At 39.8% G+C, this 27,894-nt stretch overlaps 1 protein-coding gene across 3 annotated transcripts; it reads right to left on the minus strand.

The window, feature by feature from the left end:
• Nucleotides 1-238: 238 nt before the first annotated feature.
• On the minus strand, nt 239-23,970 carry ABHD3 (abhydrolase domain containing 3, phospholipase). 3 transcript variants are annotated; one of them, XM_079301255.1, is made up of 9 exons: nt 23,694-23,970; nt 21,997-22,160; nt 19,192-19,374; nt 17,443-17,488; nt 14,531-14,643; nt 10,880-11,053; nt 10,178-10,226; nt 9,928-10,093; nt 239-1,906 (listed from the first exon to the last, which is right to left on the minus strand). In XM_079301255.1, the coding sequence occupies exons 1-9, from the start codon at nt 23,838-23,840 to the stop codon at nt 1,728-1,730; spliced, it is 1,221 nt and encodes a 406-aa protein (XP_079157381.1). In that variant the 5' UTR covers nt 23,841-23,970; the 3' UTR covers nt 239-1,727. The 3 variants fall into 3 exon arrangements, with proteins under 3 accessions (XP_079157381.1, XP_079157383.1, XP_079157382.1); XM_079301256.1 differs by lacking the exon at nt 239-1,906 and adding an exon at nt 8,820-8,935 and having other exon boundaries at nt 23,694-23,944; XM_079301257.1 differs by lacking the exon at nt 10,880-11,053 and having other exon boundaries at nt 23,694-23,944.
• Nucleotides 23,971-27,894: the final 3,924 nt, after the last annotated feature.

The following is a 27,894-nucleotide window of genomic DNA, read 5'->3' on the forward strand; positions in this document are numbered from 1 at the left end:
AAATAAGGCACCCTACTAATATGCTATTTTCTGTATTGTAGTAGCATGCACAAAATTTAATTTTACTTTTGCAAGTCACTTTCCTCATTTTTCTTATTAGAGAAAAAAATAAGAGTTTGTTATTTGGACAAGGGTCTGTTTGAAGAGTCATAACTTGAAAGCACTTTCTAATTTTCTTGATTCAACCATCTACCTTACAAAACAGCTCTCGTATAGCATGTCCCAATTTCTTTTTCTAAAGACAAAAAGTATTTTTGTTCTTCCTTTGCTGTTACTAGGAAACATGCCTTACAAGAGGAGTGTTCACGTACTGCTTGAGACAAAAGACCTGACTTGCTTTTTTTTAGCTGCATTTTCTTCTTGTACTGACCCTGCTCAAAAGATAAAAATAAAAATGCAGAGGCATCTTTCCTGACTTCTTGTATGTGGCTGGGCCCAAATCAGTGATCAGCAAAAGATGGGAGCTCCATAGATACTGCTTAAGGGCCTGTTTTAAATTCCAGTATGCCTTAAATTAGGGCTTCCCAACAGTTTCAAAATACATTCTCTCCAACTGTCCTTTCTCCTCAAAGGCCCACACTGGCTGTCACTGTCAGGGCTCAGGAGAACAGTGATGCCTCAGCCACCCTCACAACTCCTAAACCACTAGGGCAGAAGTTGGTCTGCAGTGCCCTCAGGGATTTGACAACCTACTGCCAAAATGGTGACAAATGATCAAATAAAAAAACCAGAGGCACAACTCTGACCTCCATCCCAACTTTCTTTAAACAGTTTGTTCCATTCTCTTAAGAAATGACATGAAACAATAGCAGAGACAAAAGGTTTGAATTTGTCTTCCTTTTTTAATTTAAAGCAGATTATATAATATTTTCCTGATGCTCTAATATTTATTCTTTAAAATTGAAATGTTCTTGCAAGGTAATATAAACATAGCAGGTTCAATCACCAAGTTTACCAGTTCTATGAAGTATGTGTTACTTATGTGACAACACCCAGCTTTACATAAACTCTGAAATGCAAAATGTCTTTTAATTACATAAGTTATTACAGTACTGTTTTAAAGGAATCTTTTGGTTATATGTAAACACTATAAATTAGCTCTTTAAAAAATAACCATGTAAGACAAATATGGCATTGACATAGTTTAAAAAAACAATCAACAGCCCTAAATCTGAATACTCTCAGGGCAGAACAGCAAAAGCAGATATCAATCTAATGCTGTGGAATAACATGCTGAGATTTCAATTTATTTGAAGAACCAGTACTTTTATTTGATCCCTCCTTTTGTTTTCATACTTTAAGATTTTCACCATCAGTGCTCTAAGGAATGGGCCAACTGGTACTATATGTGACAGGATAATATAAGCTATTTAGTGTTGCCATTCTAGTAGTGAAAGCCATCTAAATAAAGTCTCCTAAATACATACTGGTTTAAATTAAAATCCTGAGGAATTATAATCTCTCTACTTGATAGTTTTGGTTAAGTGCAATTTGATGTATGCAGAACACTGTTTCATTTAAGGTCATTCTTAGTAAGGCATATTAAAAAATAAATATAAAAGAGACAACATAATATTTAGTTTCTTGCTACAAAATCTTAGGCAAAAATATTTTTGCATGTAGTAATAGACTTTATCCATTTGCTGGCTTACAGGAGTTAAAATTTGTGCACTAAGCTCAACTGCCCTTGTCAGAATGTGCCACTGTGCTATAATAGTGGTCCAAAGCTACATGCTAAAGATTTTATTTCCATGCTCAAACACAGCTTGCACAAACTGCTTGAAGACTCTGTCCATGTAAGTGCACTTCCTTGGCCATATTCCTTCCAGAAAACCGATATGGCCTCCGCACGAAGTCAGAACCAGAGCAACGTTTGCATTTTGTTTGGCAGTTTCTACTGGTATAGCTAAAAGGAGGGTAAAAACATTTTAAGTCCTTAACCTTCTGTGAAATGCCAGCCATTTAATAATTTCTCTTAAATATTTCTCATATTATGTATGAATAAATAGGCACAGCATTAATATATACTTAAATGTCTTAATGGGTTTGGAAGCACAGCTGTATTAATAGGCATTTTTCTCTTTATCATTAACTCACCTTACCTGTGTGATTTTTTTTTTTCCTGGATGCTGTAAAAATTTCAGCTTCATCTGTCTTTCACACTGATGGAACAGCATCCATTAATGCATACTTAGGATTTGCTATAAATAGTGTAAGTAAAAGGACAATCAGTCCTCTAATTTTTAACTATTATTGCAATATTCAGCTTTTAAAAAGCTGAGGAACTGGACCCTCAATTGCAATTGTATGAGACTCCAAGCACAGAACCTTTAATGTCAGGGTAAGATTGGTCTGCAAGATATCCATCCTATCAGCTAATGTAAAAGATTATCATTATATCTGATCTACCATATGTTTACACCTGCATGTTTAGAGCACACCATGCAAACACACAGGGGGATGGTTCTTGCTGTGAAGACACAAGGTGAACAGAGAAAGAGGAAGGGGCAAACAACTGTACAATGACACAGAAAGTGCTCTGTGCCACCCAGGAGATTAGTTGTTCTCTATTGAATAGTGATTGCTAGAAATTATTTTAGAATGCAGATTGTTAGACTGGATAGTATAAGCATTTCTCTTTTGCTGGGTTAGTTTTCCTGATCTGCTTAGCAGCCTAATCCAGTTCCCCATGTTAATGCCAACATCTGAATAGTGGCAGCCACAGTCAGATGGAGCCTTCAGTGAGGTGGCCATTTCAGCAATGGCCTACAATTAGCTTAAAGTCATCAGTGAATGACACCTGAGATATGCACTGATCTGGAAATGTGTAGGAGGGAGGCTTCAGTGCCTCCTATTTTGACTCTGCATAGATGTGTGGCTTAATCAGTTTCACCACCTGGGCAGTTCCCTTTGTGAAGGGAAATAGAGGTCAGTTAGCACAGACTGACACCAGAGAAAGCATATGACTTTACAAAGGGTACTTGGTGTGATGGGATGACCCTGGTATCATTTGAACTGGTTGGCACATGAGCTTTATATCAAGACTGCAAACACCACAGATCCATAAAAATTAAGTTATTTAAGCAACTTCCTCTGGAGTTTTAGCTATGCTAAGTAGACATCTGAATGAGCAGAAATCTCAGCACATTTTCAGTAAATAATGCCTGTCAAAGTTCTAGTTTTCAAGTAAGAAACTTTATGAAATGGGAAAAAAAATACAGATTTTTGATTATTCAGGATTGATAGAAAAAGCAACAGCAAAAGAAAAATGCTTTGTCCAAAGAAGGGAGTAGCAGCAGTTTCACTGTGTTCTCTGCAAAAGGTTATGAAAAGAGAATAAAGCTGATTTTAAGTGATATACTACTCAACTAAAAATGCCTTGTCACCAGAACACTAAGCAGCAAGTTGTTCACAAGATTTATACTACTTCCTTATTTACTTTAAAGTATTTTTGAATCAGATTCAGTTTTGAGGGTGTTCAGTTGTTCACATCCCTTTCTGACTACACTTCCTTCAGAGACACCTTCCACTCATTGCTATTTCTAGGAGTCTGTTCCTTTACCCTTTTATACATTTGCTATCTCAAAGGTCATTATCCTTGAATAGTCCCTATCTCTGCATATTACTGCCTTCTTCATAAATGTGCTCCTTACTTTCATTTAGATGCTGGCAAACTCATAACTGTGTGCTTGAGATGCCAGCTTGCCTTCATTTTCAGCAACTAGAATAAGAGCAGAGAGTAGCCCTTTGCTTAGCCAAAAAAGGACCCTCAGCCAGAGTAAGTGACAGGAGAACTTGAGTAAAATGACTGCAGTGAACAGCTGTGCAACTTAAAATAGATCAGAGCAGAAGCACTGGACCTGTGGAGCCAGGGGAGCAGTCTGTGCCTCAGAGGTGCCTACCAGCAGTGCATGGAAAGACACACTCTGTTCCACTCCAGGGCCTCAGCAGGGGTGCCAAAACAACTGCCCACAGAGCTGGGCTAGTGCCTGTTGTGCAGGTGTGTTACAAGCTCCCTGCCCCATACCTGACCATGCCCTGGGGGAACACGGACAGAGCTCCAGAGAGCAGTGGGGGGGGGACTCTCTTGCCAAATGTGTGAGGTTCTTTGCTGCTCAGTCCTATCCATTTCTTCTACTCTTTCCCTCCTTTCAAAATCTAAGCAGTTGTAGATTCCAGCATTTACTAAGTGATTCTCTATCAGGAGGAATAAACTGTCTTCTTACTCTTTCTACAAGAAGTCCTTGGCTTTTCCTTTGTTCAGTTGGAAAGCTGAAAATGCTGTATGCAGGATCTGGGCCTTTTAAAGCAGTACTGAGGCCAGACTAAAAAGTCAATGATGCAAAAGCCTAGACTGGGGAATAACACACTGAGAACATGAGATGCAGAAAACAATGTGTTATTTCTTGCAATCCAACACATGCATCATTTTCAGACTCAGCACGCGCTTGTCTGGAGTTTTGCCTGAGCTAATCTGCTCAGCAATCTCTGATCTGCCTCTCTTGGATTCTGTGGAGGAACACATTGCCATGTACAAAGAGAGTGGCTGCAATTCATGTCAGCTTCTGCTGACTGCATAGGAATTTGTCCATTTATTTGTACCAAGCCATATGCTCTTTTTCCCTCCAGTAGCCTGTGGTCTACGTTAAACAGAAACCAAGAGAGAAGTGGGGATCAGACACAAACCCTGTGTCAGCTTCAGCCATTCAATCACACTTTGCACACCCGTTCTGCAGCTGTCTGCCTGGTCACTGAGGGGACTAGTAAATAAGCTTCTGTGGGAAGGAATATGTGAGGAGAGGGAGATTTGACCTTCAAGTATCAGAGACGGGCCTGAGAACTCCTTCAGTACTAATGGATTCAGGATCAGCTGCTGACTGGCCTGCATATACCTCTTCACTAGCTAAAACATGCAAAAACATGACAGTCATTTAATTTGGCAGACTAGTGTCAATGTGTAGGGAGAATGTCCCTTCCTGATAAGAAACTGCTTTGCTGGGGGATTAAAAGGGAGATCATAATAAATGTCTCCTCTTCTGTGGGGAAACCCTTGCAGGCCAATCTCACCATGACCTCTACTTGCCTGTCATTCAGAGGTTGCCAGCTCCCAAAATCAGTTTGCTGTTGGTCATTGATTCCCAGACTGGCTGGCAATACTGGAGTGGGTGCCATGTGCTGCCTGTCTCCACACAGCTACAGTGTTTCTTTCCTAGAAGCCTAGCAGTTCTGCACCAGGATGCTGAATATTTTCCTTTACAAATGTCATCTTCTCCATCTTGAAATTCCCTCTATTTGTCCGTGTAACTCCTCCCCAGCAGAGTTTCTTGCTGTGGAGGTTCTTGGAAGAGAACTGAGTATATTATGTTGCTCTTCAGTGCCAAATGCAAATGATGCTTGGCAGTGGTGTGGTACTTGTCTCAAGGCTGTTCCTAGGGACTGTTAGCCATCCAACAAATAAAACCACAATGCAACAGAGTAAATTTTGCAATGTAAAGGGCAGATGAATGGAGCACTGGATATATTCATTCTAGGAGATAGGAGTGCACGCCAAAAGATACCACTGTTCATTTTTGTCCACTGACAAAAATGTAACCTTGTACTTAAATTTCTTTTGGCCAAAATCTGTACTGCAAGCACAGACCTGTGATTTGTGATCACAGAACCACAATGTAAATACTTGTATGCAAAATTACTTCATTCAAAACCAATTTGTTGTACATACTTTGCCAAAAATAATTATTTTCTTAAAGAATAAAAGAAAAAACATGTAAGTCAGACATTCCAATTTTTGCTTGATTTCTCTGTTTGCTAAACTTTTAACCTATTTGTTATCTCTCTGGCCATTCCTTGGCCATTTGGTCTCTCCTGACAACTTCATTCAACTGTGCTCTTTTACATAACAGGATGTAAAGTAACACCTAAGAGCAATTACTCCAAGTTTGGATTCAGGGAGACACAAAAGCTTCAGAGAGTTCAATAAAATATATTTAACTGAGCTTTAGACATGCATTTATTTGTCACAGTGGATCAGAAGGGAGCTGGCATGGTATCTAGCTCCAAGGGCAGGCTTCCAGCACAGGCACAATGCTCATCAGCAGCAATTAGCTAAGCATTAGTATAGTAAAATTTAAGTCAGATGTCTAGTACACTGCTTAAAGTCTCTTCAGAGAAAAATGCCACTTCAGATGAAAAGTTATATGTGACAGTGATAATGAATGCTATCACTCCATCTTCCTGATTTATTTTTCACATTTACAAAATATAAGGGCTTAACTTGGTTTTATTACATATTTCCTGAAGCAGTGGCTTGTTTAAATTAGTTATGGTGAGAGAAGTGCCATGCAATGAAGAAAGTATTTGTTTTCATTAGTCAGTATTATGCAATATGAGAATTGCATTCCAGAATTAAACTACAGATAGATCAGCTGCCAAGCTCTATGAACTTTAAACAACAACATTAAGGAAGGACTGCAAATTGATTGCTTCTTCATAATACTGGATTGAGATCAAATGGCACATTTTCACTATATATTTAAAAATAACTGCTGAGAAGTACAAAGCGTACCAAAAAGCACATGAGAAGAAATGATCAGGTAGTAACAAGCAACTGAGGCAGCATTTGCACTTTTTAAGGGAAGTGTCTCTTTAGGTCCACATTATGTAGTGACAAAGCAGACTTGGTTTTGTATCCCTCAAGCTCTGTTACTGGAAGATAGATGTGCCTGGTTTTATGGAAACTATTTAAACACAAAGGAATTCTGGCACGGCTTTCTCCCTGATGGGTTTTCTAGGCTGGTTTCCCAGCTCTTGGAAACTACAGCTATCTACAACAGAATTGGAAGATAGCTTAAAAGCTGGTAGGTATTACTGGGAGAGATGAGGCATGAAATAACCAGTCTCCTAAGTCAATAAAAGGCCGGGGTTTTGATAAGTATGAATTTTGTGGCCTTGAATCCATGATACAGTTGTGAGTGGAAACTGCCTTTGGTTGCCACAGGCTTCTGTGTGTCCACACATAGAAGTTTTAAGTCAGGAAAAAAAAAGCCAGTTGCCAGAACAAAGTCACCTCCAAGAGTAACACCAGCCCTTTATGTTAGCTAACACAGAACAACTCACAGAAGATGTCAAGATGAATGAACTCCAGTAACTAATGGCAGCAAACATAAATCCCAGGCTGCTATTTGGGGTGCTCTGTGTCTTCTGCCAGCTCAACAATTCCCACTGAGGATGCATAGTACAAATGAAAAAGGGGCCCAGGATAGATAGATATAACAGAGTCATGCCATTAGCTGGAAATCAGCATCATCCTGGTGGCCCTGTACTTGACTCCACAAGTACAAGAGTTTACAGCTAACAGCATTAACTCTGTGAACAAGGAATAAACAAATGCCTGGCCACTCAAATATCTTCATGGAGAAAGGCTGGTTACAGTTAGAGTTTTAAGAGAAGATGGACAGTCAATAGACTCTTAGTCCTTGTTTCAGAAGTACTGGTGTTCCACCTCTCCCCCCTCTATACTTCAAGACTTCTGAGGGATCCTCACAGTTGTTTAAATACCTAATTTTACACAAACAACCATCCCATGTTCACCAAGACTTGGGGACCTTTTACAAAATGGCTTCAAGGATTGAGATATCTACTACAGCTGTACTTTAGAGGACTCAATCTTTGAGTACTCAAACTAATCACAGAACTGCTGAAGCTGTAGGAGACCTCTTGAGAACATCTAGTCCAAAGCCCTGCTCAAGCAGGGCTATCAACAGCAGGTTTTCCAGGGCTGTGTCCAGTAAGGTTGTGAGTATCTCAATAGATGGAGACCACACAAATTATGCCAGCATTTGACCACTCTCACAGTAAAAAAAAAAAAAAAAAAGGTGTTTTATTGTCTTCAGATTGAATGTCATAGGGTCAGATCAATAGCTGGCTCTTGAGAGCTGGAGGTAAAAAGAGGATGGAGTCTCTGCACTAGCTTTCATCTAGGTAACAAATATCCCAGTCCCAATCATAATGGGCTGGGAAAGGTTAACAAATCTTTCAGGGACTGAGGCATACTGACTGGTTTACTGCTGTTGTCACTATGCTAACTAGGTAGAGCCTGCCAGTTATTACTTAACTTTAGACAGAAACCACAAACTAAGCTATTGTCAAATAAAGAGGTGAAACCATTGTTCCTCTCTCAGATACTCTGTGCAAGAAACATGACACAGCAGATGACCTCCCTACAGTGCAAGAGGAGACTCATCTCTAGGGTCCTAAGACCCATAAAAATTATCTTCAGAATCACTAGCCAGATTTTATAATTGGACATAGATTTTAGAGTCACAGCCCATCCATTCTAATTTTCAGGCCATTATAAGCTCATAAGACAACAAACAACTGTCCAACTTCAAGGAAGAAAAAAATCCCACAGAGGCTAATAAATACAAAGGGACTAACTGTTTCAGAAAGCCTTTGAGCTGCAAATTTTTAAAGGTGCATACAGTAGTCTACACAATATTGCTATGTTTACTCAGACCTTATTTTTTATTAAGCCTCCATTTTGGCCAATGTAAGGGATAGATAGTTTGGCTAATCTAGAGTGACCATTTTTTCTCCTCATATTAGGTGTCTGTCACCTCTTTACATTATTAATGCAAAGCATGGATGCTTTTTTGTTCTAGAGAAGAAGAAATCAGTCTTTTTCTAGAGCACTCTGTGAAGTGGCCCTTTTCATGTCACATTTGTCTGTAAGTGGTCTTCGAATTATAAATAGTAATGTGTGTGCATGTTTCTGTATGTGTTGTACATATGCACACAGATAAACAGTACACACAAAGAATCCCTTCCCATTCTTTCATTTCTGCTTGTTGTTCTGATCTGTTTGCCTGCTCACTTTGGTTTCATGACTCATTCTGCAAGAATCTCACTTCACTTGTGGTGGCAGAAGAAAACTTCCCTGAAATAAATCAGTTGTATAAACTACAATTTTAAAGGTGTCAGGTGCTCATTGCTGAAGACTGTTGCCTCAACCAGCTGTTCATTTTAGTGGTGTTCCTCTATATTAGCTTTTGTTCTCCTTCTCTTTTCATAAGCTATAACCAATACACAGACCACAGGAACAAGCATATATTTTCAGAATAGTTAGCAACATGGTTTTGATCTTCAGAGGAAAAGCAAAATGATCACATGTTTGGCATGAAACAGAAAATGGAAAACAGAGTTTTCAGCCTGTTACTTAGCTGATATTGAAGCTTATTATTTATATCAATGTGCCTCCTTCTAGGAGCTGACTTTGTGTGTAGCTCTTCCCTTACCCTAGATTTTGGCCTACATGATTAGGGGTAAGTAACCTAACTTAGCAGGGGATTTTTTACTTTTAATTTACATGCACTGGAAGTGACACTGAGTTCAACAAATGAGGATTTCATGTCATCTTAAACATAAACAACTCCCAGACATTCTTTGTAGGGACTTGAAGAATGGCAATAAAAAACCCACTTGTTTCCAGTTTGAATTCTGAATGTCTACATGCAGACATCAGAATCCAAGTTCTTTTTTTATGGGTGCTCTTCATACTTGGTGAACAGAAACAGAACAGAGCAGAAACAGGTGTTTCTGAAGGGCATTACATCTGGTATCTTCCTTACTGTGCAATAACTCACACCCTAAATGTGTCTATTTCTTTCTTTTGACTGTAAAGACTCCATTAATGCCTAATGAGGCCACCCCATATACTTCTGCTTTCTGTACTAATCAAGTCTCACCATCGCCATTTGTTTTATATGCATCTTAAACTTAACTACAAGACTGAGCCATGGAAGTTTTGATCCTCCATGTAGGTAACATTTAAATACACTTCTACACATAGGTCTGAGTTTATTTTCAAACCTATGTAGTTTATCTTAATGTCATATACAGATAAATATATTTTAAAAAGCCTAAACTTACCATGAGCTGGGGAGAAAACATCATCCACAGAGTTTAGACATAACACTGGAATTCCTACTGACTTCAGCTTGCGACATGGGCTAGCATCTTCATAGTAATCATCAATTGAACGGTAGCCAAACATGACTGAAGTGAACTGCTTATCAAATTCTCTAACAGTTCTAGCCTGAAGTACAGAATTCAAATAGGGAACTATGTCAGCATTTGGAAAACAGCATCCAGCTCAAGCAGAAGTAAGATTTTCACATACCTTCATCACAAGATCCATATCAAATAATTTCTCCAACATTTGTCGATGCCTAAAAAAAGATAGAAAAATTGGAGGGCTTGTTGTTGTTTTTTTTGGTTATGTAAACAAACATAGAACTTCTCTGCTTTACAGATACATTTATAGAAGTAACTGTGTAACAGGCTTGTTTTTAATTTTCCGTCGTATTAAAAATCTGTGTCTGAAATCCAGGAACAGAATAATTGTTCATCCATATGCAGGCACATCCAGCAACATGGTAAAAATCTGCATAATCCATGAGAAAGATGTCAAACATAAGAGAACTTAATATTTGGGAATACAAAATACACCTGGTTTTATAAGGCCAATGATGAACTTGGCCTTTCTGTGATTTTTCAGACAACACTGACTTAAAACAACTATTATATATGCAAGTCTATTCCAAGTCAATATATGCAAGTCTAAAAATTTTTAAAATCCATTTGCTTCACCCATAGATACAGAAGTACGTTGGGCTTGTGAGTCCCTTGAGTAGTGTATAAATTTAGTCACATTGATGACAAAGTTTCTTGAAAAGATCCTTTTGATTTCAAAACTTACCAAATTATGCACAAAGAACAACTAGAGTTGTTACAGCATTCTTTTTGCCAATATTTTTATACCTGCTGTCCATCTCATGTTAAAATCCTTCCACCTTGCTAAATAGTGCAGAAGGCAACTCACCTGCTGATAGAGGATTGTAGACAAGTGGTCAAGTAATAGTTGAAAAGAAGCCAGTTTAGTGGCTTCTCCAGAGATTCTACAGATTCAAAAACATTCCAACCCGCAGAGAAAATTGCAGCTGCCATTAAAGGAGTGTCTCTGCCAGTTTTGCCCAGGTAATTTAAAAGAAGCATGCTACAAATGAAAAACAGAAACATACATACTATCAAACTGTTAGCTTCAATTTAGGGTAAATGTAACAGTCAGGCATGTTTTTGTCTGTTTTTCTATAGTTTCTCCTATGAATCCTACAGTTGTGCCTAATACACCTAGGAGGTAATCACATAATCAACATATGACTCATGAAGTTTACTTTCTACTATCACAGAGGAACAAGGTGCAGTGTGTAGGGTGTGAGTAGGAGTGCAATTAGAAATAGAGATGTATTAGTCTTACTTAAATCACTAAAGGGAGGGAAAAGTCAAATTATTCTTACTCATGGAACAAGTATTCCCAAGTGTTAGTAACTTTTACCATCTTACAAGCTCTTGGTATTCCTGCTATCATAAATCTGATCAGTGTGCCTGACAAACACAAGCTGCCTCTGGCATACCTGCCTCACTGTGAAGAAGTATTTTCAGATTAAGGTAGTGCCATTTCCTCACCTCACACATGTGGAAGAACACATCTCTTCTTTAACACAAAGTATGTGGAAAATGAATAAAAATGAGAACCAAAATTATAAGTAAATAGCCAAATTAATGGATCATGCCTTGTCTTTCTGTCCAATTGCAACTTACAGTCTCTACTGCTAATGTGCACTTGAGTTAAAAATAGGAGGGGGTTCACAAATATCTACCATTCAAATGTAGAAAATAGAAAACAGCAGGAAAAGAGTAACATAAAAATACTGATGGAAAAGCTCTAAGTCTTACTTTACTGTCATAAAGTTTACAACAATCACTTTAATTCCAAGTTTTCAACACAAACCAGTTAATTAGTTAACATTAAGATAGCTTCCTGGGTTGCCACACTCCATACCTTGGCTCATCTACTGTACTTCAGGAGGCAGCAACCTTTAACAAAGACATTATGAACCAGCCTTCTATCACAGAGACTTTATCCCTCTGCAATACCTACCACATCACAGGACAGCAGTCCAATAAATCAACCAAAAAAAAGTTGCAGTAGCAGAAGAAGCACTTCTCTAACAGAATTCACAGAGTATATGTGGTAGAGAGAAGGCCTAGGAATCTTTGTTACAAAATAAAGTCCCCTTCCAGAATAATACCTACTGAAGATAGTAGAACAGGTGGTATTTCATTTACATTTATATATGTCTGTGAAGTGAGTATCTATTTTAATTCTTAACTAGGGCAAATCTGTTTTATATAGATTATCTGACTATTCAGAAAATTCTGAAAAGCAGTAGATAATAAAAAACTCCTGTAAGATTAAGACAAGTGGATGATTTTTGCAGTATGTCCCTGGTGAGATCTTTGTTCCTGCTTCATTTTAAACATGCAATGCTCCAATTAATTTTGAAGCATGGAAACAGTTCTCATGTAGATGATTAGAGATTATTCCAGTGTTCTGTACCATTAAGCATGTGCTTTCTGGTTTTGGTTCAGGATTTTAAAAATATACTGGAGGGTAAGGTGGAATACCTTGCCTAAAATTCCCCAGTGGTTCTGGTGACATATAAGCCAGGAGCACAACAGAGACTCCCTGTGCCATTGTAACAGACTTTGTCAGTATTTTGGATTCCATAACTAGGTTAAGCCAAGGACAGCAATGATTCTAAGGGCTGATGTGGTCTTTGGTACCAGTCACAGAACTGCCAGCTTCTACCACACCTTCAGCCCTTCATAATTGCCAGGCACAGGGAATTGTAGCCATCCCAGCATCAATTGCCATAGCAAGGCCCAAGGAGACCTAATTTCTGGAGAGTATTGAGGACAATATTTTGATATACAATCAAGGACCTAAATAGGAAAAAGATACTATGGACATGCTTTTCATATGTAAGGAAGAACTGGTCAGGTAGAGAAGATGCAAAACAGTCTTGGCCACTGAGATTATTTGATGGTGGGTTTTCAAGATGAAAAGTAAGTGGGTAAGGTAAGTATCAGAATTACAATACTGGAGAGAGTTGGCTTTCATTTGTTCAGGGATCTGGTTGTCAAGATCTCACATTAGAAGGCCCTGATGAGCAAAGGGGACTTTAAGAATAACCCAACATAAAAGCGTGATACATTCTGATATGCAGGAAGAGTAGCAGAAGATCACATGGAGGGAAAAAGCTCTTCTGACCAATTTCAAGAGGAAGTATCTTTAAGGTAGAACAGGGGTGGTTTGCCTGGGAGAAACAGTCATTGCCCAAGTATGCAGGGATGCAGTTAGGAAAAGTGAAGTTCAGCTGGAGCTGGAACAAGCAAGGGACGTGGAAGACATCCAAGACATCCAACAACAGACAGGTTTCTGCAGCAAAAAAGGCTCCTCTAAGTCTTTTGGTACAAAAGAAGACTCAGAACAAACAACATCCTCAGAACAAAAAACATTCTCTTCTTTCTCCCCATCAGTGAAGCCAGTCATCTGATCGTAGAATGCAATCAGATCACCTGGGCACGTTTTGTCCTTGATGAAAACTGTCACCATTATTCCCCATATGCCTGGAAATGGCTCCTAGAGGATCTTCCCAAAGAACTGAAGTTAGGCTGACCAGCCTTTTTCCCTCCTGGGACTACTATTCAACAGAACAGAGAACCTAATGACTAAAGATGTGCTAAAAAACAGAGAATACCAGTATTGAACAAACATGTATTTATCTCAGAGCTCTTACAAGTAATCAATAGATTAATGTCAATATATAGTAATATATATTCATATCAATATATATGGGCTGTACCTACCCATCCCTCACAAAATTTATCAGAGAAAAGGGAAGGAAGTTACCACTGTGTGTGTTGTATTTCTAAGGAAAATTCTCCTCTGCTATGATTTTTGTTAAAGAGGCTGCTGGAATATTTCTGCTAGCTTCCAGCAGTGATTTTTTTTTTTTTTCCCTCCTAAGGAACTGTGCTATCATTGTCTGTTCTTGCTGTGCTTTCTGGAGACAAGCCAGGACATGGCAAGTCTTAGTATCACATGCTCTACCAATCCATACCGGTTTGAGCAATAATACTGCTTCTAGCTTCTGAGCCAGACAGAACAGATATCCACATATCCACACCTCTTCCAGTCTAACCTACCCACACACTGCAGAACACAGAGTGAAGACAAATCTTATTGCCAGAGGTTGCTATGAAACACGTTGTATTAGCTCAAGAACCTATTTCACATCCCTCCCTTCCAAAGAAAGACAGCCTCCATAGTTTCCAAACACTGTATTGCCTATCTGTTTGGCTGTCAATCTGCCTGTCACTGTTTCCTGTCTGTCTTTCTCCACCCCTTCTCCTCCCAATTTTTAAATGTTAACCCAATTTCAGCCTTCCCTGACACAAAGGTAAAAGCCTCAAAGATTCAAAGTTTCTAAAAGTCTTCTGGATATTAACTGTTGGAGAGAAACCCGACTTGCTTGCAGTTCAGTAAGTAATGCAAGTATTCCAGAGTAACAATTTACTATCAGTCTTATGATCACATTAAGCTGAGACTTGTGTTACACAACCTTACCCTCCCATAGAAACACCTGCTGCCATGAACGGAGCTGAGGGGTGCAAGCTGTGCACATGATGAATAACAGCCTCTAAATCCTCTGTGTTAGCGGCACAGTAAGTCCTTGGTGTCTGTAAGGAGTCAAGAGGGAAAAAATGCCATCATAAGCTTCTGTGTTATCCTGTAAGGACAAAGCAAACTGAACAGTGTATCATTATATAAGAAGATAAATTTAGCATTTATTGTGAGGTTTCACTAAATGGCAAATATAAATCCAGAGAGTTTCACAGGGAGGTGGAGGAAGGAATTATACTTGTTATCATTACAAAATAAAAGAGGTGACAGGTATCTTCATTATCTCCAGGCCATTATACAAAATCTGAACAGAGAACATGCTAAACTAGACAGAACTAGATCAGACCTAGATACTGATATTTTTTTAAATACCCCAAGGAAATGGAAACATTATAAAGTCTGTGGCTTACAGAAAAAGAAGTTGTAACAACAATTATACTATATTCACCCACATTCAAATGCAAAAGAAACCATTAGATTTCAAGTTCTGTCAGCCAGCATTTGAAAACTAACCCACATTTAGATTCTACATACAACACAACCAAATAAACAGATAAACAAATCCCCCTGTGTGGTTTACCAAATTTAGTAAAGTATTCTATTATCTGAAGCAATGAAATATCCTTGCTTTATTCACCATGAGTGTCTCTTTAAATCCTGAATTGAGACTTGGAGTGGCTTCTGCTGGCATCAGATTGGGTAACCCTTTGGGTAAGATTTGGTTAACCACTTCCCTGCTGTTGTAGGACAAGCACAATGTTTGAGCCTCCCCTGCACAGACACCTGGAAGAGGTGACATAGTCGGATCTGAGGGACTATGTGGAGCAGTGGGAGGGAGACAAGTCCATTTAGGCACCATAAAAATCACAGTAACCTAAGTCTTTTTCTAATGGTTTTGTCCAGATCTCATCTACAGAGAAACAAAGTTTTAAACTTTAGAGCTGCTATTAACATGTTAGTGACCTGGACTTAACTATAGGAACTGACAGAACTGCCAAAATTCAGTGAAACATTAAAACTAAATATATAAATACGCAATTATGAATTAATGGAACTTTTCTGTTGCCTGAAGCAATAATGAATTTCAAGGGTGGTTTTTTAAACTGCTTTCAATTACACTGCCTGGCTATTTGTGGGTGATTTTAACAACATTAAACTAATTACTTAAAAAACATTTAACAAAAATATTGAAATGTTGATGTCAAAGATTAAAAGATTGAAAGAAAAGCTAAATCTAGATAATTAAAACTGAAGACATTTTTAATTTCCATTTATGTTGCATTTCCATTTCTCATCCACATGAATCATTCTTCACAGTTTTACAGACTATTAATTATAAATAGTGTGAATGTGTTTCATTTTAATTAAATTGTCAACTTTACAAGGAAAAATAAATTATTTTTGGTAATTAGGATCTAATGCATTCTAAGTGAAAGTGTATTTGATTAAAGTTTATAAAACTAAAGATATATCTTCCATTTTAAATTCAGTTAATTCCAGACAGTTTAATGTTTAGCTATCTGTGCTTTGTATTTTAAAACACCATCTTAGCTCACAGTGGCTGTGGTGAATATAATATTTGATTATTCCAGAGCAATAATTCACAATAGCTTTCAATAATCAATGAGAACAGTATTCTTTAAATAACTATTATTTGTTGTAAATTTGAATCTATCTTTGAAGTGACTAGAAAAAGAACTGCTTACATAACTAATTTCTACCGTGGTGCTTAACTATGCTTCAGAGTCATTAAGTAGGGATTTTATACTAAAATGTTGAAACCTCTTTGCAGAAAATGTGATAATTTCAGCTGGTTTTCTGCACCACAAGAACTTATAAAGCTTAAAGATGTAAATCCGATTACAGTAAAATACACACAATGTATCCAAACAAGGGATCTTTTCTCTAAATGATTCAGAAATTCATCAATAAGGACTTTGTGTGTCACAAAACTGCTTTGTAGATCCATCTCCAAAAGTATGCAGAAAACTACACTTAACATGGCAATATTTGCATTGAAATGCTTTATCTGATTATGGGAAAACATTCTGAGCTTTTTAAAGTTTGAAACCAGGGGATTAAAAAAATGCAAAACAATACTGAGTATTATGCACATTCATTCCAGCTGCAGAATTGTCAACAGAATGCATATGAAAAAACAAAGCTTATTCAGCAATATTTCATCATGCCTTCTCCCTGGCTCCAGAAAACATTTAGCTTCAAGATTTTTTTCATCTGAGGAATGGCCAGTTATTTCTAAGCAAGTATGACATGTCTGTCCCAAAAAAATGTCCTCTGTAGCTGAGTTTGTGTCATGATTGCTGAAAAACATACAGGAACACATTTAACTTTCAGGATACAGATATCCATATAAAGTTGGTTCATTAATTCACTAACATATAGTGTGGATCCCTTTTAATGGTACACATATAAAAAACATATTTTAAACTGGGGAAGAAATTACAATGGATTGTATTTGGATATGTATGTTAAATAAATGGGAGAAAATTGCAATGATTGAGCAGAGATGTGCACATTTTAGATACTGCACTATTTTTGGAAAGAAAATGTAAGGATTGTTCATTTTAATGTTACAGATATTATTAACTGAATAATTTCCTAAAATGAAATGTTCAGAAAAAATCGTGTGTTGACCAGTTGACCCTCTAGGGTTTCAAAATGAAAAATTAATCTTGGCACATGATTGATCCACCAGATGACTGAAGTGTCTTCTGTGCATTTTCAGCCCATGCTCTGAGTTTCTCTCATTTAAATCCAACTGTACAAATAGGCACAAATTATTTCATAATTACCACTTATAAGTGAGAGATGTTTATCTTAGAAGTCATCCTTACCAAAAGCTCCTCTCCAGCAATTCCCCGATTGTTAAAAACCACGCATCTAAAAATGGAGACAGTAAATTTAATTGTGCACATTATTAATTTCACCAAAAGAGCTAATTTAAGCACAGAAAAAAATTAAAATGCATAAATAAAATTGGGCCACTTCTATGAATAAGTTCAGCACATAAATATTTACAGATCTACAGATCCTAGAGGCTGACCTGTGTGGAACAAGCTTTGTACCAAAATAGAGTTCACTGAGGTCAGTGGGACTATCAGAGCTCTGTGATTTGTTGAGGTCAGATTGCAGGGTGAGAACCCCAAGATTTAGCTGAAGGTGGTACAGACATGTCCTGCCTGCACTCTGCCAGGAGCTCTGCCAGTGCAGGGCCCAGCCTAAAGCTGTGCTCTGAAAAAAACCCATCAGACATCAAAGCTACATAATTCTATTAAACTGGAAGAAATCCAATCCAGAGAGACAAGTCAAAATTATAATGACAGCTGGATCTAAGTTGCAGGTTCTTGGGAATGTTTTTTTTCTCATCTGGTATAGCAGAAGTTTCTGGTCTCTCTCTGTTGGTGGGAGTCTAAATCTTCTGGAAGTATTACCATGATATAGGAATCCATATTTTCTCAATAAATATAACTTTTCTATTACTTTTCTACCATCTCACTGAAATAATTTTATTAAATAATATACATAGTTAGATGGGTTAAAGGCATGAAAGAATATTATATTTTGTTATTTTTCACAAATGTTGCTATTCAAGAACAAAATTATAGCTTTCTCTTGAAATCTGACCTAAAGCTCCACTTTTTACTGTTTTACCTTCTTCCCTTAGGGGATGAAATGCAGATATAACTTCCAGGAATTCTTTAAAAATTAATAGTAACAAGATGTTGATTTCAGGGCTTTCCTCTGATATTTTTTTACAGCTAAGTTTTAAAGTGATTTAAAAAGTACTTTGAACAATTAAAGTGCTGTTTTACTTTTTTTCATTTAGTAAAGTAGTTATCCATATAGAGAAGAGATAACCAAACATGTAGATAAAAGTTAATATATATATATTTGAAGAACTTACTGGAGTCAGCACCAGAAGGCAATCTGCAAAGACAAAATCTAATATTCCAAATACAGATCCTGGAACAATGACAACTAATTTTAATGCGCAGCAGGAGCAATATGGTTACATAAAGGAGTCTACTCATTCATTAATCTACTTATGTTACTCAACTCTGACCAGAAGCCTCAAGAATGAAACTAAATTACACAGTGCAAATGAAGAGGTGACAGACCCCCTCAAACACCATCAGTAAGATTAGGCTAGCTCTTCTTTCTGCACCCAGGAATTTGAGGCTGCTGAATCTTGGCATTCAGAAGCTGATCTCCTCTGAGGCTTACTGCCAGCAAACCATCCACACAAGTCTTCTTGGAGCTGAATACAAACCCTTTCTCTAGAAAGTGTAAAGTTTAACACCTAATGTAATATAATAACTTAAGTAGCAGCAGCAAAGCCCTATGCAGACTTAACTGGCTTTCACTGCAATCTCTGGGGCACATCTGTAGATATTAAAACAGCCCTTGCAAATGTACTGCCCGTTACATAATTCCACTGTGATTATTATTACCAATAACACTTCCTTACATAAACTACTGTAGCCAAATCTCATTTGCCTTAGGAAAGTATCTGATACATATACATTCTGATATTGGAACCTACCAGAAGCAGCAAAATGAATATCAGTGAAAAACAACAGTACCTATATCCCAGTGTTTCACTCTGGTGGATCATATGAAGAATGTAGGATTCCTTGCTTGTTCCTGTCAGGCCAGGCAATAACAGGACAGTGGGTCTTGTGTTGGCATCCGGATAATATGAGCTGTCATTATTATCAAACCAATCCAACGAAATCTGTCCTCCATCTGCTGTTTTAATGAGCTCACTGAAAGGTACATTTTAAGACAACACTGATTAGATTGAAAAATAAATATACAATATTAAGAGTGCTTGTGGTTTATAAATTATCAGGTGTGAATTCTGCATTTTTTATTATGTTTTAATACTCAAAGTGCCACCTGACTAGGCATGTCTGCATTCAGAAAGAGTTACACCTACAGCTGACCAGAGTTAGAACAGTCAATTTGCAGAGTAATTCCTGTTCAGTAAATGAAGACATGGCCTTTCATAAATAGCTGCTGATGTACTGGAAGCCTGTAGCTAATGTGATTTTTGGCTCTGCCTTGTGTTTTATACAGGCATTTTTGTGTACTGCAGATTTCCTTTGAATCATCTGAGAATCTTTTGATAGCACGCTGGGTAATGTAATAAACATTTATTGCATTTTTTTTTCTCTTCATCCAAAGAAGTAGAGTGTATAATGGATCATTATGTTTTAAACATGCATAACACAGACACACACATTACTGCATCTTTCACCCCATATCACTACAAACTGTGCTAGTATGCAGTCTTATAGCATATATTTTAATAATGCAACAAATATTGTAATATCTTACAAAGCTACGCACCCATTAAACAATGGCAAAAAAGTTTCATTCTTTGTTTTAGAAACATATGAATTTCCCTATTTCCTGGAAATTTGAATAGTTAAAGTGCTACTTTAGTTTCATAATTCAGAAAAGTAGTTATCCAAACAGAGAAGAGATAGCCAAACATGTAGATAAAAGTTAATATATACACATTTGAATTGTTCGAGGGAGTTGGTGTGGAAACTACTGAAATACAAGCCAACCTTGCATTTGCTTTTTCTTTTGAAATTCTTGGTAGTGACTACTGCAGATTTTAAAGTGACCAGCCTTGTTGGACTCATTAGCTCAGCTTTGCCCTTTTTCAGTAATGGGGAGTAGATGCAATGGTAGTGAGTACTGCCAACATAATCTAAAATGGCACAAAAAAAGTAGTTCCAGTGCCCCGTGGAACTATGTTTCTTCTCTCAAAACCCTTGAAATAAAAGTGTACAAGAAGAACTAGAAAAACTGGACATGGCCATACCACTGAAATGTTTCCTAGTTACTAAAACTGAGGGAAGCTGCTAAATGCTAAATCTATTCTACCATGCAAGCAGAGCTGAAACAACTTGTGCTGCATCCAGGTTCCGGCGCATAAAAGTCCTTCTCCTTAGGTCTTGTGCCAAATGCCTCATTTGCCAGACTAAGTCTCATTTCTGTGTGAAAGAGATTAGCTGAGAACAAAAAATAAATATAAGGGATTTTTTCCCTCTTAGAATTTAGGCATGAAAGAACACAACATAAACTCCACAGGTAAAAGTTACTCTGAAATTCCCAGAAGTTCTGTATATTCAAAACATGGCTGAATGTGGCCCGTACTATGGTTAAGGTACAACATGTTGGTTTAATGGACATATGCAGTGACTGCATGACCTTTGAAAAATTATGACATTCAAACACCAGAATATTTGATAAGCCAAGTAATTGTGCTTTATTGTTTCTGTGTTTTGAGTGCTGAGGCCAGAGGGGCCTCAACAGGCTGCAGAAATGGGTTGACAGGAACCTCACAAAGTTCAGTGAGGGGAAGTGCAAAGTCCTGTGCCTGGGAAGGAACAACCCCATGTACAGCAGAGCCTGCCCATCTGGAAAACAGCTTGGCAGAAAAGAACCCCAAGGTCCTCCTGGTGGACACCTTGTTGAACATGAGCCAGTAATGTGTCCTTGCAAGAAAGATGGCCAAAAGTCTGGAGGCTGTGGAGGCTTAGGAGAAGTATAGCCAGCAGGTTGAGGGAGATGATCCTGCCCCGCTATGGAGCACTGGTGAGGCCACACCTGGAGTACTGAGTCCAGCTCTGGGCTCCCCAGTCCAAGGCAGACATGGACATACTGGAGAGAATCCAGCAAAGGGCCATGAAGATTATGAACAAACTGGAGCCTCTCTCTCCTATGAGGAAAGGCTGGGACAGCTGGAACTGCTCAGCCTGAAGAAGAAAAGGCTCAGGGGAAACTTATTTACATACCTGAAGGGAGAGTGCAAAGAGGATGGAGCCTTTCAGTGGTGCCCATTGACAGAACAAGAGGCAATGGGCCCAACCTGAAACATGAGAAGTTCCCTCTGAATATCAGGAAGCACATTTTTAATGTGAGAGTGACTGAGCACTGGCACAATTTGCCCAGGGGTATTGTGCAGTCACCATCCTTATGGAAATCTGAAAGCTATTTTTACATGATCTGGGGCAGCTGGCTCTGGGTGACCCTGCTTGAGCAGGGCAGTTGGACTAGATGGCCTCTAGTGGCCTCATCCACTGTGTAATCTTGTGAACATATAATCACATCAGTTCCTATATTGTCACCCATATTTCAGTGCTACAAAACTCTCTGAGCTAAAACAGGGCCATTTGGGAAGGCTGACCTTTCAAACCTACTTCATATTGAATCCATGATAAAGATAGTTCCAAGTTTATGACAAAGTTGCAAAGGTGGACATAAAGGAAAAAAAATAGAGGCACAAACTTAAGCAATGACAGTGGGTATGATGCAGTGAGAGTAAGAGAACAGCTGGATATCAAATCAATCACCAGAATAAAGGCACTTACTTCCTGTACTGTACTTGGGGCCTAGATGTGATAAAGGGGCGCAGGAGTGTCTGTACCCGACCTTCCCAGCACCAAATTGTGGGATAGTAAGTTTCTGTCACAACAGGGCAATATTCCTCGAGAAAGCGGCAGAAACGGTCATTGCTTGCCACCAGCTGGGGTTTCTAGGAAAAGAAGCTACAGTCAGACATGGGCATTCTTATAAAATGAACTGAAAAACAAATAAAGCTTATTTAAAATTGTCCCTCAGTGAACTAATTTATTTCATATAATCATTTGCAATGCTTTTACCTTTCATGGTACAGAGATAAGCAAATGAAAACCAAACAAAATGTCAAAATGCCCAAGTGAAAAGTGAAATCCATTAGGCATAATGGATTCCTTACCAATTTCTAATTAGATACTGATCTAGCTGTACTTTTTACCACCATTGTATCTTCACTGACAAATTAAAATTGCACTGTTTCTTAGTAGGCAAGAAAGATTTTACCACGTCCGTTTTCTTGGACCACACAAAAATGACATTTAATTCATGCACGCACTTTGACCGCAGTACCTTTTTTCACCTGTATGCTGGTTTTGCACACTTCTCCTCTCATCTCATTCTACAGTACACAAGTGCATCGGTTCCTCCTCTCTGAGAATGCTCTGCATGCAGACAATTTGCTTACAGTTTCCATTTGTTTAACAATTAACATGGAAAAGTCCCCCTATACCAATCATCTCAGATTTTAGCACCATATTTCTTATACCTCTCTGTCACAATGACTCCCCAACATGCAAGCATTAATAGGACAATAACAGACACTTCGAGGAAAACCATGCCACATAAACAGCTGTAATGGCACATCCTCCCTTCGTTTTTCTCCTCTAACCAAAACCAAGTACCCTCTTCTCTCTGAAGAGGAAGGCTACGTTCCCAGCGGTTCTCTGAAGGACTGTGGCAACACTCAGGTCCTCAACAGTCAAAAACCTTTTGATATGCGTATTTTCAGTTGATTACGCATTCAACGAGGCGCTCTCACCATGGGGCCACTTCAGATCTCACCAGGCTCACCATATCCAAGTAATTTGCGTTTGCCTAATTTATCTTTAAAACTACTGCTGATGAGATGCCCAAGAGTGCTCCAACCCCCAAAACGCTGCCATGGAGCCTCCAGAGGTACATAGGATGGCACCGACGGGTAACAAGGGCGGCAAAACTACTTTATCACATGCCCTGCCAGTGAACCAAGTAGGTCGGGTTCGTGTTGTGCAGGGCACTCTCCTAACCTCCCTTTCCAAACCATGGCACCTGGCCAAGGTCTCCAACTGGCGCAACTGCATTTTGGGGGCTGCCGAAACCGGAGCCCCTTGCCCTCTCAGGACCAGAGAAGCCCTCTCCCACCGCAGGCCGGCGGCCTCCGGGGGTCACGGGCGGCCCCCGCGGAAGACGCAGCCCCTGCGGGCGGGGGAGGCTGCGCTGCCGGGCCCGCCCGGGCTTCGAGCGGGGTTTCGGCCGGCCGGGACCCCGGAGCAGCCCCTGCAGGGGACGGACGAGCGATGTGAGGACAAGGCGGCCGCAGAGCCCTGCCCCCCCCCAGCCATTCCAGGTGCCATCCCCTCGCCTGCGGGCGGTGGGTCGCGGTGACCTTCGGGACTGTCCCCATCGGCGGGACACCTGCGGAGCCCGCCCGCCCCGCCGCCCTCCCGCTCACCTTGGCGATGCTGTTGAGGTAGTAGCAGGCGTAGGCGACGCCGAAACCCAGCACCAGGGACAAGCCCACGCCGGAGCCGAAGAAGCCCACGCGGACCTGGCTCTCCAGGTATAGGGAGAGCTCCCTGGTCAGCACCTGCCAGTCCATCGCACACAGGGGACGGCACGGCAGGACACCACACCCCGGCTGCCGCGGGCGAGCCCACCCCGGCGCCGAGGAGCAGGAGGAGGAGGAGGAAAGCAGAAGGAGGAGCTGCCGCTGCCCGCGGCCCGCTCCGCGCTACAGCGCCGCCCCGGGACCGGGACCGCCCCGGAGCGGGACCGCCCCGCCGCAGACACCGGGGTCTGGGGCCACCTGGGACGGACCGGGGCCGGGGTCGGGCTGGGTGGCAGCCTGGCCCGCAGGGGACGCGGTCCCGGGCGGCCCGGGGTGCCTCAGCCGCCGCCGCCAGCGCTGGCTCCTCCGCGGCGGTGCTGCCAGCATCGGCCGCCCCACGGCAGGTGGTGGCATTTCGGTGCTCCTTAGGGGTCACCTTGCCCCCTCCCTTTGCCGGGAGGGCAGGGAGATGTGGGGGTCAGATTCGAAAGGGACCTGTCCAAAACCGTAAGGAACTGCTAATGCAGGCGTGTCAGTCATTGCTGGGCAGGGAAGAGGGGACATAGGCTTCATAATGCAGCAGTGGTTAATCAGCAAGCCCTCTCTAAATATTTTACGTGAGACAGAAGTGTGCCACTGTTCTTCCACTTATTATTGCTGTTAAAAGGCATTACGGAGACTAAGTACTCCAGAGAAGAGTAGAGGTATCTCTAATTCCCAAGAGAATTTCGGCCAGCTCCCTTTTCAACTCTATGGATTGTTGCTTGGAGGCCCTTGTGTTTGCTAACTCAGACGCTCCCCGCTTCAGCTTCATAAAAAGACGCATGGTATCTGCATCTTTTCCTTGGCAAAATCCTAGGAGCACAGCTGATGACACGAAGATCTTGGAGCATCTGCTATTTGAGATGCATGCATGCACCATGGTACACAGAAGTACTTTCCCTCTCCTTATTTTATGGCCCAGCTCCATGAATTGCTGGGAGGAGACAGACGTTCCTCAGCGAGACTTTTCACTTCTTACCTTATCAGTGTTTTCTTGCTGTATCCAAATTTCAAAATCTACCAAAAAAAAAAAAAATAAATTTAACAGCAGAAAAGGAGATGTGGCCTCTTTTCACTTGCTCCTTGTAACTAAGACAGAGCTGACTAGAGAGATTATACTTTGACATAAAGCATCTTGGTCCAAAATTTTCTTGTTCACCATGAAATGATTAATAAGAACATATTACAGAGATCTGAAGAAATTTTCCCATACAGTCAGTTGAAGTTGAAAAGAGTATGGGAATTGGTAAAGCGGAGGCAGGCATGGGCTGGAGTTTGGTTTTTTTTTTCCCCCCAGAGCTGTTACAAAACCAGGAAACTGAATAGGTGGCAACATGCTGTCATCAACACTGCACTTCCTCTGCTGATGGAGAGTAACCATACCTAGGTTTTGGTCCTGACTTGCTTAGAGTGTATGCTGTACACCCCAGATAAAAGGATTTATCATAAAGGGACACTTCAGTGGGAGAGCTGGAGTAGATAGCTCAGTTTGAGAACATGAAGGCATGATCTACAGTGTGAACTTAGGAATCTTCACAGAAAATAATTTGGCTGAACTGACAAATAGATTTTAGGATGCAGAGGAATCTACTACATCTGAAGGAGGAACTAGCTGCTGCTTGTAGCAGACTGTTCTGTATCTGAGTCCTATCCTCATTAAGCTGAATAATCCTTGAGTCACCCAAAATCTAGAGAAAAATCCCAAATATTTGAGAAAGAAGAGGGTGCAGCCTGTGTCCTTGTGTCTAGAAGGCTTCTAAATGCATATCCACTCATTTGACTGAAAAGTGGAAGGTGTGGTTGTTGATGGTTAGAGAAAACCTTTGAGTCATACAAACACAGTAGTTTAATGACTTGATCAACAATCAAGAGAGATTGAATGCCTGAAGAAACATCCAGACACAAAGGTAGATGAGGTTTATCTGGTCTTGGACTTCCACCTACTCTGTATTGATTACTCATGGGAATATTTACAAGGTCAGGCACACTGAAACAAATGACATGTACTGAGAAGGGCTGAGAGGTTTGGGTTTTTTACTGTGTAAACATGTTGCTACATTGACAACACCAGTAATGTTTACAACTTCCTTCTTCTTCAAGCAATCCCCATCAGATCCTCCGGTTCTGATGTTGGGTTTTTTAAAGTCTTTAAAAGGTTGCCCTTTGACCTACAACGATCGGAGCTGATAAAGAAAAGGCTGTACTCTGCTCATATTACAACCACTTCTAAGTGATTGAGTCATTGCAAATTGTGCATGTGTGAAAAAACGAGGTGGTCACTATGGTGTTTTGAACACTTACTGCTTTTTTTTTTTTTTTTTTCAAAGAAAGAGAGTCCACATTCCCAGAGAGAGTTCCTGTTTGCAATGTGCTCTCTTCTCTCCAAGTGCTTCATGAAACGATTGCCTCAACCCACTACTAATGGATTATAAATTAAGCAGAAATGAAAGGGCACAGGACTGTTCTTTCATATTGTCTCTCTATTTTGCTTAAGCAATAGATAATAATTGACAGAAGCAATTGAAGAGTCACAGATTGATTTGCTTTTATTACTAGAAGGCTGCACTATGTTGATGTTATCTTTTGTTTAGGGAGGTGGTTCTATAATCGTCTGGGGTTTGGGACAGAATTATTATGTTCTTACTGACATTCCAATGGATAGTTGCAAGTTGGTCCCACTGCAGTTCTCTGTAGGCCCACTCTTGGAACAGATTTCAATGAGCAGCACCTCTGACAAGAAGCGAAGTGACTTTTAACCTCAGGACTTAAATTCAAGGTTCTGTTTGATTATATTCTTTTAATGTTTGTTTAACTTTAGTATTCATCTAACAAAATGGGAAAAATATCTTTGTGTCAGCATAAACTATCTTGGGATACTTAAAAAGTTCAAAGTCCATGCATAAAACATCTGAAAAGTTTTCCATTAATACAGGGGAAAAGGCATCTAGTGTTGGTGATATTTATTATCAGTAACAGAATGGGAGGAAAAAAATGCATTAGAAAAATTCAATTCAGCATTTCTCAAGACTTCCTCATGCATATTGTTTATTTGTCTTTCCTTAAAATATGAATGAAGTCAGTGAAAATGCTGTGTTGGAGGCTTTTCAAATTTCAGATGGAAAAAGCCAGGCTGTGTTTGTGTTTGTACTCCTGGTGCTCATGAAAAAATCAATAATTGTGGCATTAGGAATGGCTGCTTTTGTTGTCCCTTTCTTAAGCTGCTCTTACTATTATCTTCATATTCCCATTCATCCATATATTTTTCTTCCATGGTTCTCTTCATTCCATCCAGAAGTATTTCTCAGCCCTTTATGGTGGTAAAATTGGAAGAAACAAAGGATTCAAAAGGAATTATTTGGGACATATTGTTGGTGGATGAAAAACTAAACATGACTTGGCAATCACTTACAGCCAAAAAAGCCAACAGCATCCTGGACAGCATCAAAAAGAGTACAGTCAGCAGGGAAGGGAGGTGATTCTTGATTATCCCTCTCTACTTTGTCCTTGTTAGAACCCACCTGGAGTGTTGCATCTAGCTCTGGCACAGGAAGATTTGGACCTGTTGGAGGGTCACAAAAATTATCAGACAGGTGGAGCACCTCCCCTTCAGAGACACTGAGAGAGCAGGAGTTGTTTATCCTGCAGAGGAGAAGGCCCTGGGGACACCTAAAGCAGCCTTTCAGCACTTAAGAAGGGCTACAAGAGAGCTGGAGAGAGACTTTTTACAAGGGCTTTTAGTGATAGGACAAGGAGGAATGGCCTTAAACTGGATAGGGGGTAGATTCAGAGATTTCAGAGAAGTTGGGGATGTTCCATCTCTGGAGGTGTTCAAGGCCAGAGTGGAAGAAGTTTTGAGCAACCTGGTATAGTGGAAGGTGTCCCAGTCCATGGCAGGGGGTGGCAACTGGATGATATTTACAGTCCCTCCCAATCCAGACCATTCTATGATTCTGTGATAATTTGATTTAACTTCTTCTCTTAACTATGGTTTGTTGTTTTTTTTTTTTTTTTTTTTTTTTTTTCCAATTAAATGTATTTCAATTCAGCAGGAGGAGCAGGTATT

The sequence above is a fragment of the Erithacus rubecula genome (assembly GCF_903797595.1).
Source record: "Erithacus rubecula genome assembly, chromosome: 3".
In the NCBI taxonomy this organism is placed as follows: Eukaryota; Metazoa; Chordata; class Aves; order Passeriformes; family Muscicapidae; genus Erithacus; species Erithacus rubecula.

What these genes read in the sequence shown, in the direction of transcription:
- ABHD3 (XM_079301255.1), bottom strand. Translation starts at nt 23,840, where the DNA reads ATGGACTGGCAGGTGCTGACCAGGGAGCTCTCCCTATACCTGGAGAGC. An exon ending in CCCCAAGTACAGTACAGGAA is followed by an intron (nt 19,375 to 21,996) that starts GTAAGTGCCTTT and finishes TGTACCTTTCAG; the next exon opens with TGAGCTCATTAAAACAGCAG. An exon ending in ATATGGATCTTGTGATGAAG is followed by an intron (nt 10,094 to 10,177) that starts GTATGTGAAAAT and finishes TCTGTACTTCAG; the next exon opens with GCTAGAACTGTTAGAGAATT.